Below are 18667 nucleotides of genomic sequence, written 5' to 3'. Positions count from 1 at the left end.
TGGGAGAAATCTGTCATTTTGTATAGAAACTGCTTTACCTTTGATACTGTCAAACATATTTTTATATGAACTTATCCAGAAAGAAACCTATGGATTTTTCATATGTCTTAACTAGGTAAAGAGATAAAAGGACAAAAGTATAAAAGAAAGACGCTTTGCTCATTTTTCAATTTCAATAAAACCTTCTTTACTATAAGTCTAACCTTCCTGTCTCCTGTATGTCCTTGAAGGATCCTTAGGTTTTCATATTTTTCATATTTCTCTGTCTCTTGTAGGCTTTTCTAAAATATTTCTTTGTTCACACTCAGGGCTAATGGTCCACAACGGCATTCTTGTCTTCATTGTGTTCACCCTCAGCTTGCCTCTTTTGAGGCTGATTGACATTTGTACAAATCAGCTTGACTGCAGTCTGTCTTAATTTGTGACAAATTAAAATGGATCATTCAAAGCTTCTGACATATGCTATTATCACCCCACTCAGTTTTCAAGTTGTTTATTCCCACTTTCATGGGAAATACTACTGCAATTATTCCAAGCTGCATTCAGAGTGCACATTCAGAAAGTAAACACAGGTGTTTTAAATTGCAGAAAAGTCCAACTTGACTTGTCGAGCTGTAAACAAGTGGCTTGAATTCATCTTGATACATCGCCATGGTATTTTGCTAGTGCAACCTACTCGCAGAGTTTACCCTCAAGCTAAATGAAGTTTGCCTTTGTTAATGTTCAGTGTAAGTCAGACTTGCACTGGTAAGCTAGCATTTTAATGCTGAATCTTCACAAAGTTTGGGGAATGATTGAATCAAACACAATGTGTTTAATTTGTGCAGTAAAAGACAGAGAGAGTATAGTTCAGAGTATAGATGAAGCTGGAAAAGCACCTAAAACAACTATTTGCCGTTAAGCTACCCAACTGCAAATCAAAAGGTCTACTCTGCCAATCTTCTGTCCCACTAAATAAAACAAGAAAACATATTTAAATATTTAACAGAACATCTAAATGCTAGTACTGAATAGTCTTCCATGTAATCATTTCATACTGTTGCTTAAATCTGTGCATAAGGTTGTGGAGATCATTTAATTCCACTCATCTTCTATAAGATGGATATTATTGCCAATAAGTCAAAGAATTAAAAACATTCAGAGTTTCCAAAATTGAAATAATTTTTGGGTCACCAAAAAGTGAAAAGTTATGCAAGTTTAACAGAACAGTTTGCACAATGATAAATGTGTTATCTTCCAGTTCCTACAGGTGTCCCAGTGTTTGCTGCTTTGTTTTTGCTTCTGTCCATTTCATCTCAAACCAGCTCAATGGCTTTTAAGTCTGGTCTTCCATCATTTAAAGACTACCATCTAGTTCTTTTCTCCTAATGTTTTGGGTCATTACCTTGTTGTAGAATGAGCCCCGGATAAACCAATGTGTCTTCTGCTGCCTTTTTCCCACCATTCGGACAGCAGTATACAGTACTAAAAATACATCAGGGGGTGTCATAACAGTTTCTTTCAACATTGCCCTCATATGGACACAGGTTTAGGTAAGTAAGCTGGGGCATCTATAGAAACTGTTAATTTAGTTCCACTGCTCCAGGAAAGCATTAGATGAATAAGTTTGTAATCCGTGAAAGAAGTCTGTTTTCTCTGAAATTGAGTTGGCTTTTCAGTTTTTACTGAACAAGAAGTTGTTTTTTAAAAATCTTTTTTAGCTTACTTTTGTACATTTTGGTATTTTTGCATTGGAATTAAACTGCGCATATTAAGCCCCCCCCCCAAAAAAAGCCAAACTAAAAATAAAAATAAAAATAAAATTGAATACATTGGTGCAATATGAAGGGTAATGCAAGTGTAATGAATGCCTGCAGCCTTGAATAAATTGCCGTCATCCCGTCAGCGGAGAGTAGGCTGTTTTATTGATTGGATATTGGCATAATTGGCTTTGGACGCTCTTTCAGGTATTGACTTTTATTAGCTGAGTTTTTACTGGTTCTCTGTGTCAGCTTATTCTGTCTATATTTAATGATTTTACTTCGCATACTTGGCAATAGTGGAATGCACCAACGCATAAACACAATAAAAAATTATTTTATACATGGAAAAAGCAGCTGGCGGGATATTTCTGGGAGGCAATGATGGACAAATTCACAGGCAACACTTAAGGGCATCCAGTGCCACTTCTAAATTGGTGTGTAATGAATTTAAGTCATTATTTGTGCTGAAAACTCTCACATTAGTATGTATTCAATAAAGTGGACTTCCATTATTTCATGTTGCATTTCCTCCTAACATGGAGATAGAATTAATATTTACTGTAAGTTAATTTGTGATATTGATGAGATGCAATTTCCTCTCGCTTTTTTTTTGATTCAGCACTTTATAATTTGCCAGCAAATTCCTGGCTGAAAAACCAAGCTGCAGAGGGTTTCAGCCTAATTCTCTTGGAGAATGCACTTAGTGGAAACAAGAGATTTACGTTTAGGGTGGGGCAAGGCAGCTTATGATTGCTCTGCGATTGTTCTGTGGCTCAGCGGGCAAAGGTTTTTTCCCCATATTTGAAATTAGTCAATCAACAGCACCAAAATGATAGATTCAATCAGTATTGTTGAAACGTATCCCAAATTTTTTGTCAGTGCTACAATATTGAAAATAATAAAACCTAGTTCCCCTGGACAACATAAGCAGTGTGCTCAATAATGATTTTTTTTAATTCATAGAGGGAGGGGAAGGTACACTTTGAAGCAAGCGTGAGGGCGGGTCCACTTGAGCTCTTAAGAGCCAAATTAACACGAGAATCATTTCTCAGTATTTTCTTCAATTTTGCAGTAATTGTGTTTCAAGCGTATTTTATTCTCTGTAATTGACGGCTGTGACACTGTATTCTGAGTTCAATAAATATTTCATGGCTCCTGAGAGGGAGCCAACCCATTAAAAATGTATGGTAAAATGTCTAAAAAAACGCATGGACCCCTATGGGAAAATCAAGCAAAGATATCGAGTTTTGGTAGAGCAGCGTTTGTGTGTGCATGTTTCATCCTTGTTTTGACTTGTTCTGACCGTCGTGCACAATCACACATCAGCACATAACTGGTGAGCGTGGCCAGTTTGCGTGTGTCTGTGAGAAGGAAACGTGTGGCATGCCTCCGCTCTTGAGCTAACCATAGAATAATTTATAATGGCTTTATTCTCTTTTATTCTACTTGTAGAGGAAAGGGTCTCAACAGGACTTCTCCAGCCAATTCTATATATCCAGTATTATTCCCTTATTAATATTCAATGCTACTTTACTGCCAGAGAGCTTCCGCACACAGTGCACTACATCAAATACCGCTACATTAAAAATTGACCACATTTTTTTTTTTTTTTTAAATGTATATCATGGCTAGTTCACAGCACTTTTTTTGGCACTTCTGTTCGTCTTTTTGCAGTGGTTTGGGCAAAATAGTAGAAATACATTCTGTTAATCTGTTTTCTGTCATTTGCTGTTTCCTGAATTTTATGAATATTTTGGTACAAAAAGTAATAAAATATACATTTTCTCTTTGGGACTCGTTTATGCCCTGGTCCTAAATCCACATAATCTGGCTTAACCATCTCTGCTTCTGCTCTTTCAACTCTATCTCTTTCTCTCTTACTATATAAGCAACTCTGTCTTTCCTGCCTTAATGCATAAGACGACAGTTTGCAGTCAAACCGAATGTTTATTATTTGCAAAAGCAGAATGACAGTAAGCGCCGCCAACATTTAGAGAAATGTGCCGTCCGCAAAAGCTGCAGATGGCGTATTGCAAGTTTAGAAAATTTTCTCCTCTTACCTTCAGCCATGGTGGTGAAGAAAAGTGGATACTGAAATATTTGGCAGAATGGATGTTTAGAGTCTTTTTTCTGCTTGCATTGTTTTCACTTGTGCTCCAAGTTAAAATAGCAGTTAAGCAAAAAATGTGTTTAACCGACTGTGCCAGAATCTGGAAGAACACCCTTTGGGAGAGTAGCATGAAATTTTGGTTTGGCAGGAGGGCATCTGGTATTTCACTCGGCTCAAGTTTTTTTTCTTTTTAACCTGACCTTTGGCTCATGCTGTGTTTCTGTCCCTCTCTTTCACTCCTGTAAATGGTCACCCAGGCCACCAGTATTCTTGCACAAATAGCATTCACCTTGACTTTTAGATAATGAATCCTGGAAGTTGTAATTAATATTGTATGCAAAATATAATCTATTTGACATTATGAGCTGACCTGAGAATGAATGCAATGCTATTTGGAAGACTGACTGAAACTGTAGAAATACATACATGCAGAACCCTTGCTGCTGATTTTGAAGGGATAATGCGTTATTATTATTCTCACTGAATTAATTTCTTTTCCATGATCATCAGTAGACAGCCGTCGTGCCATTTGGGGCTTCACTGCGACTGTTGGAATACTTAATATGTGTGCCACAAGTACTGTTGTAATGTTAAGTTAATGAAGGATTTAATCGTTTTCCTTTGGGAATATTTTCTTCTATATTTGGTTTCTGTAAGCTACCGTCGTGTTTTGAAGTCTTGTTAAAAATGTGGTGAGCGTTTCAAATTTTTCATGAGACTGTGAAATGAGCAGGAGAATATGACCTTTTTTGTGAATAAAGAGAAAAATTAGACAGAGTTAAGGGTTTGTTGTATGTTTTTTGTGTAATTACCCAGTGAAATGTGTTTTGCAGTTAATTCAAACACAAATTAAAAAAAGAAAACACTTTTGTAATTGTAATTGATTTACTGTACACTTTTTTGCAATAAAAGGCATTGCTATAAATTTCCTTACAGCCCCATGCATGGGTTGGGTCCTTTGGCAGTTTTATAGACAGGAGTTTCTTTCCGAATGTTCTAAAATGTATTGTTTGCACTAACACCAACATCCATTTCATCCGATGTATTTTCCTCTCACTGCATCAAATACTGGCCTTCTGTCAGACGCCGATCGTGTCCCTCTCGGCAATATTGGACACTGATGGATCACGGCCATGTTTTAAAAAGTGATAATGTCTGCTTTAGGAAGCTGCAAAGGTGGAGATTTTCACAGATTTCTTAGCCAGGAGACTGCAGCTTGTGTCCCATTTGGAATGCTGTGCTTTGCATTTTTCCCTTTATTTTTCCTCACTGATTTGTTATCATCTGACTCATATCCACTAGTTTAGATACTTAAAACTGCTGGCTCGGTTCAGCTGGGTTCAGGAAAATATTGTAGCATGTGTTAAAGTACATGGCTAGGCTGCTGCCTCTGTGACCCAGCCCTGGATAAGCGCAAGAGAATGGATGGATGGATGGATGGTGTTACAGTATACCCCTTCACAACATCAACCCTGCAAATTGAACAATTACACTGGTCATTTAAATATGACACAAGCATCCCTAAGTGACGGGTTGGGAGTGAAAGATGTGAGACACCAGCAGCTTTGACAAAAACGTCAGTATTTGACAGCCTAGTAATGAGAATGAGCTGTTTAGTCACAGCAGTTCACCAACTGAGCTTAAATGCTTCTGCAAGTTGTGCCGTCTTACTGCTTTTCAGACAGGCATGCAGATTTCTTGTTTTCTCATTTTATTTTAAAAGACAAAGCAAAAAATAATTTGTTCTATTTGCTCTGGGAAGCTGGAACTGGGGGAGTGTTTTGCCTCTGGGCTGCAAACATTAAACTCGGATGCCCATTCAGCCCAAAGAGGTGTAACTGTGCTGTGTTTAACTAACAGAAGCAAGTCACTTCCTTCTGAGACTGAAACAGTCATTATCTGCACATCCTAATTGGGCGCCTGTTAGCAAAACTGGAAAAAAAACGTCTAGTGCACCAGTCATGGCAGATACTTATAATAGAGACAGCATGTTCTGATTCTTCTGGAAGGTCAGAGCTGCTGTGAAATGGCTACGAACCATATTGGGTGCAAATCATAGCAAGCCTGCATCATTATTTTTCTCCCAGCTGGATTCTATCAGAGCTTTCCAAGTTGACCAAATAAATTCAAGCTTGTCTGTGATATTGAGGATGCTGCTGCACATTTTGCTGATAGGCCACAACTTTGCAGACACATGCAGTACTTGTTAGAAACTCAGCAACTGGCCTTAATTTTACAAGGTTAGCCCTGCTGCATAAAAGTCTTCTCTTTCTCTCTTTCTAACTCTAAAACTCTTTACGCCTCTCTAGGTGTGCCTGGCAAGCCTCAGATCTCAGGCTTTGAGCATGCAGTGAAGGAGGGGGAAAAAGTCACCCTGACCTGCACCAGCACTGGCAGCAAACCCCCCGCCACGTTGCACTGGTACAAAGGAGACCAGCTGCTGAAAGGTGAGAGATACGGACAGTGTGTGCAGTGCTTTGTGTCTGTCTTTATAATTTTGTGTTATGTGCGCGAGGGTGTTGTGAGGTCAAGAAAAATGTGTGTTGCACGTGTTAGTTTTTGTACTCTAGCTTGTACTCCTGGTAAGAAGTGTATGGGTGTGGCTGTGTGTTTGTTTAGGAAAGCTTGTGTGTCATTATGCAGCTGGAAGGATATTCTGAAGGAATGCAAGGATGTGATTTTTACTTGTGGTGTGTTTGTGTGAGGTTTCTGTGGTCACAAGTGTTTATGGGTGACTGTGATCCTTGATTGTACGCTGTGTATGGGTATTTGCGAGCGTGTATGCGACATTGGTGCGCATATGCCTCACGTTTGAGCATTTGCAAGATCATGCTGTGTGTGTATTGCGTCCTTGCCATATTGCCTGCTGTCTCTCTGTGTGCCCTGAACCTGTGTGTGCATATGTGTGTGTGCATGTGCGAGAGCAAGCTGCTTGTGAGTCCGAGTCCAGAAACGTGCTGCGTGTGTGCCCTTCTTTCCCATCATTCTTTCACACTCTGATCCTCTACTGACACATGTATCCAGGAGACGTGTATGTGGTGGCTTTTATTATATTTTGTGTGTGTTGTTCCATAGCTTATTTGCACAAGTGCACGTGTATGTTGAGCCGCAGCATATCTGCAACTGGGAGTGACACAACAGAGAGCGAGAGATAGCGTGGGTCGGATCTAGCTAGGGATAACGACAGAATCCAGCAATAAAAGGCAGGGCGGAGGAGAGGATGAAGGGATGAGGTCGAACAGAGAAACCGAGATAGGGAGAGCTTTGCATGAGGTCAGGCTGACTAGTCTTTTGTTACAGATAAACGGGAGAAATGAGAAGAGGAAGGAAGAAAGAGGAAGAGGCACAGCAAAGACAGAGAGGATGTCATGAGAGGACAAATTAACTGGCTTCTTCCAAACAGATAAGCTGAAAATCAAGGAGACGATTGGCAGCTTCTGACTCACAGTGGTATTGGCAGTGCTTTCGTTTCTCCAAATTGCAACCATCTTTCCCATAACCCCCCCTGCTTCTTGTTTCTAAATCAGTCAGAGGTTTTCTGTTTTGCTTTACCGAGCAGAACAAACATGTTTGAAGTGTTGTTTCTGTCGCCCTTTCGCTCCTTCCACCATCTGCCCTCACACGAAAAAAAAGCCAAAAAAAAACTCTGTAAGCTTTAAGCTCTCATTGTCCTGGAAGAACAGCGCTCTCTGTCTGTCGTCACAGCTCTCCAACAGATGCCGCAAATCCTACTTTATATACAGTACGCTGCGGTGTTTACACTGGTGAATCGTCTTTAGGAGGCATTTTTACAGTAATTACATTAATATAATAAGATAAAGATTTATTGATGTAAAAATGGACGCTCAGGCTTTGTAATGCAAAAATGCCCATCATTTGCCCTGATGCTTTGGCACTGTGTTAGTGTTTGCTATAATTATGGATTGAAAGGACTCAAAAGAATGGACTAAAGCTACAAAGAGAAGGAGTAATGGGAGAGCTGCCCGCCTGAGGACAGATTATCTGGTCCTTTTGTTACAGCTGAACTAAAAGCAGGAGACAGAAAGGAAGGAGAAGAGCGCGGAGATTGTCGCTTTTTAGAAACTGGATTTCTGTTTAAAGGCTCACTTCACCCAAAATACAAATAGATGCTTTTTTCCTGTATGTACCTGTAATGCCACTTCAAAGCATTCATAGCCCAAATACTGCCGTTCTGTTTGATGCCACTGCCATCACAGAGATACACACAGTATTGTCCTTGTCACTGGTGCCATTGTATACAGAGAGATAGCACTCCTTTTTTGCAAAGTGGCAACATTTCCATTTAGAGGCTGGAGTGGTGGTCACAAGTTTGCCGGCCAGGCTTTGGACTTTATTTTTAACTTTAATGTCAATTGCTTATTGGATTGTCTTGCTCTTGCATTTTAATTTTGCTTTTACTTTATACTTATGATTAGTAAAAAATCTTGGCTCTTTTTTTTTTTTTAAATAAAAGGTTGCGGTTAAGGTTTAAATATGTCCCTTTCTCAACATAAGTCCTGCATATCATCTAATGATGCTTATCCATTGCTTTTAAATGCAACAGCAATGAGAACAGGCTAGCTACACCAATAATTTTGGTCTTATTTGCCCAGTTTTTGAGATAAACACTGTAAGTGAATGTTATTTTGTTTGTAGCGCTCTATAGCGTACAGTATAAGTTTCATTTAGAAATTCAACAGCAGCATGTCTTTCCACAGACATGGTGGCGATTTCATATGCTCGACCTCATCTAAAGAAACAGTCGTATCCCCAGGAGCTATATATTTGCATTGCACATAGCCACACTGCATGATTTACATACATAGTGTTTAATGTCATTCCACAGAGTAGGGAGGCTTTTACACAGCAAGACGGAAATTAAAGGTACGGAAGTTCGGAGACTTGATAGAAAGGTAGTTTGTATTCTGTGATTTGCTCATTTCACTGTCATCAGAATCCTTCCCAATTCTTTGTGGTATTTTTTCTTGTCGTTTTTCTTGTCTCTTAACTATATGCATATCTTAAATGGCCACTCTAGCAGACTTCTAGTGGAAAAACAGAATATTACGTGACTCAAAACTGATGCATTCACAGCTTGTTCCATTTATGGGATAAATTCTGAAATACTTCATCCTATAGTTCCCATAATGCAATATAAAGGTGTTGTTCAGACTTTCTTATTCCTGCTACAGCCACATGGTTGTGGTTAAATAGTCAAATTTTCTTAGGAAGGTTCTCAGCTGAGTGACCCAGAAGTGTCAGCCAGAATAACACGTTCCATAACATTCTCCTGATGTTATGGAAAGGTGTTTTCATGCCTCTGTTATCTCCTGTAGGACTGGATACAAGCTGGGCCATCCTTTATAAAAGGTGAGCAGATAATGCTGTCCTAGAATTCAAAGTGACACACTATCAGACGGCGCAGGAACAGAAACAATCAACATAACTGACAAGCTAGAGATCATCATATAATTTACTGCTGTCTTCTCCCTCGTGCTGTAATTTGCTGTTTTGCCAGCTTTTAGGATAATCAATAATTAATTTTACCTCAGAGATGCCAGAAGCCTTAAAAAGGCAATTTTCAATGTAGATAATGTCTTAAGCAGGAGAACAAAATAGGAGTGGACAGCGGGTGAGCAGCATTTCCTAACACAACCATTTAATTTCACCATTGTTGCTGATATTTTATAAACCAACATGGTAAAAAAGCATGGGGTGAGGTGTAATCACAGTTCATTTTCAGGATGTTGTAGTTTTAACATAACAGATGCATGTCATCAAGCAGCCAGCATGTAAATGTATCTTTGTCAAACTCCTTATCTCTCAACCTTCATCACGTTTCCCACCAAGGTCAAGGAAAACTCATGAGTAAAAACACATAGGAGGTAAATTTTTTGACTATTTGACTCCAGTCCTTTTCTTTTGAACTTTGCCCTCTTCATTTAGCAGCTTCATTTCCTCCCACTGAAATAGCCCAGATGACATCATTCACCTTGTCATGATTAGGATATTAAACACCATGTACAAAATTACCGGGTCCATGCCCCTGCCTTGCACAGATATCGCAAAAATTAATGAATTTGTAAAACATTAAGTGTTCCTCAAGGTTTTGCTGAATCACTGATCTGGCTTGGTGAAAGGGTTGCATGTAAAGTATACAGACATAGTTTATTTTGTGGAATTTGGATGAACCCAGGCTTTGAAACTGAGTAAGCACAGAGAGAAATAGAGACACACCAAGAGAGATTTGAAGGAGATCAACTCCATATGAATGATGTTGTGTTTGAGGCCTCGCTCAGCCATCCTGACACTGCGCAACACCAATCAGTCATTGCTGGGATGACACACACTCTGTCACAAACACAAAGACAAACACACACACACACAAACACAAACCCATTCGGTTCAATACACAAACATTAGTAATGGACAGATAATAATCATACACACACACAGTGCTCATCTCCGGCTAGATCACAGAAGAGCACCACGGGTCAGTGTGCTATTATTACAGGTTCTCATTCATGCAGTTGCGGTGTATGTTTGTGTGTGAGTCCAAGCGTGTGGATGTTGGAAAGATGAGCCCATAGACTGCTTCTCACCAATGTCTGTGACAGCTTCACTGACAGTAAAGGAAAGATGGAGAGAGATGAAGAGAGAGAAGGGAATGAGGGCAGCACAGTAAAGTGTGTGTGTGTGTGTGAGAAAGACTCTTTGTATCAAGTAAGTGACAGTGAGGGGCTGCTGAGAAAACAGCGAACAGAGAGAGAGGTGAATGAATGAACGAGAGCACGTGCATGTGTGTGCATGAAAATAGACAGAGTGACTGCGAGTATACTAAGAGAGTGATGGAAGCTGCAAAAGCCGATGTTGAGAGAGACAGAAGGAAGAAGAGAGAGCTGAAGGGGAATTAAGAAAACTGCAGAAGAAGTGAGGCAGCTTTGTGTCTGAGTGGGAGTAGATTGGGGGGGCAAGGATGAAGCAAAGGGGGACCAGTTTTAAAGAAGAGGGGACTGGGGAGCGCAACAGGAGAGAGAAGTGGAAAAGAAGGGAAGGCTGACGAAATGGAGAGAGAAATCCAGAAAGAGGATTTAGCAGTGAGCGGAGAGAGCAAGAGAGAATGCGGGAAAGGGAGTGGTAATTGAGAAGAATGAAAGGCTAAGAGCTTTGAAGACTGTATTAGTTGTACTGTGTGAAAGGGCTATGGATCATTTAGTGACATCGATGTATTGGATTGGGGATAATGGGGATTTATGGTGGCACTTAATGCCATACCGGTTGAATTCCAACCTAAATTGTCATAATGCAGGACGTAGGGCGGATGGTGAAGGGTACATGGGCGTGTGTCTGTGTGTAGCAACATAATGGACGAGAAAGGAAAGGTAGAGAAACAGAGTGATGGAAAAAGTTTTTCAGTTCCTTAAAGTGTAAAACTCGCAGCACTTGGAGAAAAGTGGACTCTAGGTAATGATTAATAATGATCATTAATGAGCAGAGTTTGCCTGGCCGTGAAACTACTTTTAAGCCTCTGAAAACTATGCATAAAAATGGCTCTGATTCCCAAACAGTTCATGTGAAACTTGTTGAATTAAACCTCTGAATTAAAGTTGATGGTCTGAACTTCAACCACATCTTCTTTGTTTGATTTAAAATCAACTGCGACAATGTAGAGAAGCAAAATCACAAAAGTCATGTCACTATATGCATGTTTAAGGCTGAGAGATCTTAGAAAAGAGCCCGAACTGCAAATATAAATTACTGCAGATGGAAAAAAAAACAGTGCCCTTTTCAATGTAGTGGTTCTGAGTAAAAACTTAATTGAAATAAAGTTAAACTAGTAAGTGGAAGAAAATGGAAATACTATATCTTAAACCTGAGTATAGCACTTTGTCATCTGAACCACCGAATATGGACACACATGGACACAGTAAGACAAATGCATCCCATCAGCTTCACTCAGTAATTCAGTAACAAGACTAATTAACTTTCTTTCCAAATTAGATGACCTCATATGAACGCTTAAATCAGACTTCAGTGCTTTCTCTGGACCTAATCCACTTAAAGATTAAATCTGATGACTGTTTCGATTATTTTAAAACCTTCTACTCTTTCACAGGAAGGCTTTTTGCTGTGCATTTGTTTCTTCCTATCACAGTCATGCATTTTCACACCTTTGAGAAACTGGAGTCTTATAATCAGCTCAACTGGTCGTGGTGGGGGGTAAAGTACCAGTTGGCATAATAGTGAATTTTAAATAGTAAATTTGAAACTTATTCACTAATTTCATTTAGCTCCCCACACTGAGCTGTTTTTCTTCTTTTTTTAGTAATGGATTAATTTTGCTCAAACCTTTGTCTAAAAAGAGTCACTAAATACTCGTAGCATGTTGAAAATAAAATATCATCTTTATGAGTCAAGATAGGCATTAAGATATTGTAAAATCATATTGCAAAACATTCGATTTAAAAGTGAAAGCATTGGCAAAATGATGATCGTTTTTCCTCAGTTAATGTTTTCAAACGTTAAAATATCAGTTTATTTATTATCAGTGGATTTTTTTTTTTCAAACAAAATAAAATCACAGTTTGATTGGATAATATCACATTTTCCCAGTGCAATAATTAAAGGACACCACACAGTCAAGTCTGTCTTTAGCACAAACAAAACAATTTAATCTCACTGGCGGCTTCATTGCTTTGACTACGAAAGCAGCGATTTTGGGACATTTGGTCCATGAACTAATGGATTAATTGAATAATTTTTTCCGCTCTAATCTGGACCTTCTGGTCACAAGCACGCTTCTTTAGCCATGAAGTACCAAACACGCTGGTTGCAGTAATTGCTGCATCCAGTTGTTTGATTTTCCTAATATGATTATTTTATAGCAGATTGTACGCTTGAGGGTTGATGCATCAGCAGCTCCACCACCTCATCTGCATGGCATCACCACCTTGGGGGAAGTTAGTTTCAAGGATGTGCCGATTGCCCGCCTTTTTTTTAATCGAGGAATACGAGTTTTATGGAAAAGTGTCGGTATCCCATGAAATTTTTAGCAGGTGCTGGAGTATCGTTGAGCTTAAATATTAATGAAGGAGAATGCTGCACACACTTTTCCTAACACTGAATATTAAGATTTAGTTTAAAGATTTAGCAGTCATTAAAGGCATTACTTTGATCGTATGAGATGTTTTTGTAATTATTTTGTATTTTTGTGAAGTGTTTTGTGACATAAACTTTTAAACTGTTGTTAATTATAATGAATCATGTAATATATTAGGGGCTAGCAGCAGGGTGACTCACAGGAAGCCATTCTCATGGAAGGGAAATGGGGAGATCAGGCTGAGGTAGGTCAAATTACTCAAGAACTGAACTCTAAATCATTGGCAACAGTTCTAATGATGTAATTAATCCAATTTTGAAATTGTTTTGTCTAAATGTTCATCAGTATTGGTCAGGAGAGAGGTGCAACAGTGAGCGTAAAGCACTGTCAAGTTCTTTCATGCTTTGGAGCTGCTTTTCAGCCATATACATAGACATATTTTCAGCCAGTCGTGTTTGGGATTGTGCCAAAACTGATTGAATTATGAAGCCAGAAAAGATTTTGATCCACCATGCAATGCCATCTGGAAAGCACCTAATTGGCAACAGCTTCATCATTTACTTCGTTATTATGAAGGCTACTTAAAGAAATTGCAAGAAAGCTTGCTTAATAGAGTTCAGGCAGTGTTAAAGAATAATGGTGGTTATACCAAATATTTACTTTCAGCCTTGTTGAGATTATACTTACTCTATTTTTGCCTTGTATAATGTGTTTCCACTTATGTTTGCACATGCTTTAATGAATTGCTGCTCTTATTTATCACTTTCCTGGCAAAATATAAAGAAATGAGAGCTAGTTCTTACTGTATACCAGACACTTGTGCTGCCTTTCTGTCTGAACCAAGCTGTTTTAGCTCTCTTTGCCGCTTTCATTAAGCCAAATGTCTGCTGATTGGTTGCCCATCATTAACAACAGATTTGAACAGTAGGTTAATGCCGTGCCTGATGTGACCATATTAAGGACATCTCCTCTCATTGACGTTATACAAACCCAGAGATTGAGAACACTGTCTGAAACCACCATAACAGTGAGGGGAAAAAAGAACAAACTCTGAAGAAAGTTGATGTTGGTTGATGGAGGCAAAAGAAGTAGTGAACCTGGATTCGCTTTCATAGCCATAATCCTCAGGTAAACTATAGCAACAGATTATTCTCCCATGTAGACCAGTTGCTCTCCAAGATAGATGGACCGGTTCTTATATAGTGCTTTTCTACTCTGCCTGAGCACTCAGGGCACTTTATACAACTTGCCTCATTCATCCATTCACACCCATTCATACAAGTACTTTTTTTTTCTATGCTTAAGTGCTTTCTATCTAACATTCACACTCCAGTGAATACATTGGAGTGCAACTTGGGGTTGGGTACATTTCCTGATGATATTTGGCTACAGCCTGAGTTACAGGCACCCCACCCCAGATAATCTTTGAATGCCTCCCAGACTGTGGGAGAGACTTCCCTGCTAGAATCCACCCCAATCACAGAGTCATGTAGGACATTGTTAATAGAAAAAGTACTCATTACAGCGACTTTCAGTACACATTATATCCATTATCTTGTTCAGGTTTTGAGTTTGTCTGAAGATTTCTGTCTCATCTTCAGTTCGGTGATGATGAATAGAGTTTTGTGCTTCATGCCCACAGCAGTCAGAAGTAAAATATTTAAAAAATTTAACAATGACCTATGTTTCCAGAAATAACATCCTAGTTCTTCCACAATGAACCACTTTAATTGGAGAAACAGTAACGAGGACCTTGTTTCTGCAGAGAATTTTTTTTTTGTTCTTTTTAGATTCGCTCTCTAATGCTGTGTGCACCAGATTCTATTAAAGTCCACATTATATAGATGGAGACAGGAGACCTCAAGATGAATATCACAGACCAAGGGGACAAAGCAAATTGATCTGCATGGATATGCTTATGTGTTACAGTTAAAAAGACTTCAGAGTGTCTCTGTATGTTGCTACAATCACTCTGGAATAAAACAAGCAAGACTTAAATTCAAAGTAATGAACAAAATGTTTTAACTATTAAATAATTATAGCCACTTTCAGGTTCTTGGTAAACTGACCCTTTAAACAGTAGAATATGTTAGCTGATGCATAATCCAATGTAGCACAACCTTTTGCTGTTTTCCAGTCTGATTTGGTTATTGCTCCGCTTGCAGCAGCTGACATGCAAATCTGCACTGATTATCTAATAATGAACTGAGGAAATGTGAATTATGGGCAAATGTGCATCACAGCTGTCTTGGGAAAAAGCACTTAAACTGACTGCATCTTGTTTTTTCCTTAATGAATATGTTGAATCGGTGCCATGACCCCTTGGGCCCAAAAAGCGTATTAAAACTCAATTGCACGAATTCAAAAATACTGTACACAAGAGTCAGGGAGTAAACAAATAGGGCTTCACCATTCCCAAGTCTGGTTTTTGAGATCCGTGGTCTTTAATAAAGGCAATATACTGCCTGTATTTGTGTGTGGAGCGAGAGAGAGAGAGAAGATAGTGAGAGAGACAGAAAGTGACTCCTTAGAGTGGCATACGATTATTGAAATGCACCTGGAAAGTAAACTAATTTTCTCTGTGGGTCAGAGGACTGGTCATGGTAATAAAAAGAGAGATGTCATTAGATTCAGTGGTATTTGAAGAGTTCTCTGGGGGAGGAAGGAGAAGAGAGGGAGGTGTCTATAATATCTGAGTTTTTGAGAGAAAGTGTGAGACAGTGGGGAAAAAACAAAAAAAAAAAAAAACCAGGTGTGTGTTTTTCAATCCTCTTTCCTGCCACTATCTGTCTCCGCTGTGTATATGTTATTCATGAGCTTGACCTACATGTGCCCATGCTTGTGTGTGCATGTGTGAGTGTGTGCGTCAACCCGTGCAGGAGTAAATGATAAGGTTCTGGTCCACTTTCCAAGATTCACCAACCACTTTCACGGTCTGACCACCCAGTTTGATATCTCTTCTTACAATAGAATGCGATTTCTGGCTGACAACAACTCAACTGTGTTTATGCTTTCATACTATAACTGCAGCGCTGCTGCTGTTGCTCGCTCAGGCGCAGGCACCTCTGCCCAGTTCTTCTTCAGCACAGTTTCTCGTGGCAGCTTCCATAAATTTAAAGGAAAGAAGTATAACAGCTTTTGAAGTGTTTCTACAGTATATGCAAATCGGAGCATATTGTTACTTAAAAGTTTTTCTATAAAATCTGACCTGTTTCATCATTTTAAATTGAGAAATAGAGCTTCAACAGATTGTGTGGAAGATGTTGCAGATGCTCTTTATTTGCCAGAATAAATACTTTGTTTCAGTACAGTTGCTTGTCTGTCTACAGTGATGGATCAAATCATATGCAATGCAATCCGTCTCCTAAGCAACAGCGAGCAAGCGAGTCCAAAGAAAGCTGGACTTAGCAGCATTAGATCTTTAGCCTCTCTTGTCCCTTTGGTGTCCTTCAGCATGAAACATCACAGACTGGCCTGGTTAGTAAACATGAGCGTGCTGTATGCAGTTTACTGATGTTACATTGCAGTGGCTGTGGGTGCTGAAGAGAGCTGAAATTTTCAGTTGCCATTTGGAGCTGCCATCGTGCAAGGTTTACCCTTATGGAAAACACATTTGAGGATAGATACAAAGCTGTGAGATGTGTTTTGATTACATGAGAATTTAAAAATAAGTGTTGCCAGAAGAAACTGTTTTCATGTGTTCAACTGTCAGTGGATGAGTTTGAGGAAATTCAACCACAACCACAGTAGTTGATTGCAAAATGGAACAAATGTGGTGCTGCAGTTACCAATTATAAGACTATTTTTAAACAGTGGAAAGAAGATGTCTTCGATTTACATCCTTTTATTGACAACGAAGAACGTGTGCAATGATTTGGCTTGATTAATGACTTAAAATATGGATCAATTATAAGTGTTGTTGAGTAATTTTCTGTTGACTCACTAATGCCTACTCTGGTTAAGGTACAGTAAGCTAATTATTTTGAACACAAAGATTCTCCGTGATGTGAAGTCTTACTGGACAGAATGATTTATGCATTGCTGAATGAGTCAGCAGGGAAAAAAATGATGATGACGAGAGAAAACAATGATGTTTTCTCACATTGCTAAAAATATGGTTTGAAATGGATTGTCAGACATACAGTGTATGCGGAACAAAATGATACATCGCGGAACAAAACACCCGAGGGCACAAGGTAACTGCAAAAGCATTTTTCATTTAATGGGAACAAATGGGGGTCATTGTCGTTCTGCACAGTTCTGCGACATGAAACCGCCACATCCTAATTACAGTGCAAAGTCCTTTTCTGTGTCATAGCTTGTGAGTTGTGTGAATTTTTTTTTTCAAGACTACTGTACCAGTCCCAGGTTGAGATGCAGTCGCTCTCCTCCTGACCGTATTCTTCTTCTTCCTCTTTACCTCAGGCCGTCCACAGGTGGTGGAGACTGTTGATGGCAACCCCACGTACAACGTGAGCAGCGAGCTCACCCTGGAGGTGAGCGCCAGCGATGACAACACGCTCATCACCTGCGCCGTCAACCACCCCTCTCTTACTCTGGGGGACAAGAGGAGCGAGCAGGCTCTGCGGGTGTTGTGTGAGTCAACTGGGAAATTGGGGGGAAGGAGGGCTGTTACAGAAGCCACTCAGGGACGGGTGAGATGCAATGGAAAACCTCAGACTGCTCTGTTTCTTTATTTCTATCCTGACCTTTTCTTTTATTGGGCAGTATAAGCCCATTTTCCCCTTTTTCAGTTTGATCTTTGCTCCAATAATTCCACATTAGCTTCCTGTAATCATGACCACACAGGAATTTCACCTTCCTCTGCTGGTGCACTTAGCCAGAGTTGAGTCACAGTGAATAAGGAGAGGGGGTTATCATCTAAAATGAAACTATAATTGGAGTTATGGAGTCTGTGTCACTGCTGCCACCCTGTGGGAAATATGACAGTACTGCATCGCCAGTGGAAAGTGATGTTGTGTAAGGGGTTATGTCATTGTGGGAGGCAGAGAGATGGTGACGCCTACAGGATGCAGATGGGAGTAGATGGAGATGGGGATGAATGGGATTGTGCTGTCTGCAAGTTTGCATGGTTACGAGTCTTCTGTTATATAACTATATTTTGTGTCTCTGTGTATATTTGTGGGTGTGTCTGTCGTACACTTACAGATTCCCCGAACGTGGTGATACACCCTGAGAGCACTCTGCCTAGAGAGGGGGAGAAGTTTTCTCTTCGGTGTGTCGGCAACGGCAACCCTGAGTAAGACAACCAGATGCATCAGTGCTTAAACACGTACAGTGCTCACTGATTTAGCCGGAGTCTAGACACCACCTGCACCCAGTCACACGTATGCAGTCGAGGCACAAATATTAGTCATAACAACAATATTTTAAAAAGTGAATAAAAAAGATACTAACCCAAACAATATCCTTTATCTGGTTTAACTATGTAGCACATAATGTCATGGTCACGTTTCAGGATTTTCTAGCAGCTTGCGAGAAAACCAAGGCTGAATGATTCACAGTTGAAATATTTTTAAATGACTGGAGTGAGTGAACCTTGTCATTGACTGAATTGGCAGTAAAGCTCCTCCCACTTGTGACTGATGGTGCTCTTGTATGCTGAGCTGTGATTCACAGTGTGTCACCGAACAAAGAAAAAATGATTGTGAAAGACACAAAAACATCACAAAACGACAATCACAGTGACTCTTT

General features: G+C 39.6%; 1 protein-coding gene across 8 annotated transcripts in view; it reads left to right on the top strand.

Moving 5' to 3' along the window:
• Positions 1–18667, top strand: part of cadm3 (cell adhesion molecule 3) — a 96988-nt gene that overhangs the window by 57475 nt on the left and 20846 nt on the right. For all 8 annotated transcript variants that reach the window (XM_025900158.1, XM_005476741.4, XM_005476746.4 and 5 more), the window contains exons 5-7: positions 6162–6299; positions 17378–17548; positions 18122–18212. In XM_025900158.1, the coding sequence (XP_025755943.1) occupies positions 6162–6299; positions 17378–17548; positions 18122–18212 (400 nt within the window). The remainder of the gene's footprint in view (positions 1–6161; positions 6300–17377; positions 17549–18121; positions 18213–18667) is intronic.

Source organism: Oreochromis niloticus, linkage group LG18, assembly GCF_001858045.2.
Source record: "Oreochromis niloticus isolate F11D_XX linkage group LG18, O_niloticus_UMD_NMBU, whole genome shotgun sequence".
Taxonomy (NCBI): domain Eukaryota; kingdom Metazoa; phylum Chordata; class Actinopteri; order Cichliformes; family Cichlidae; genus Oreochromis; species Oreochromis niloticus.
This window is presented reverse-complemented; position numbering and strand designations above follow the sequence as displayed.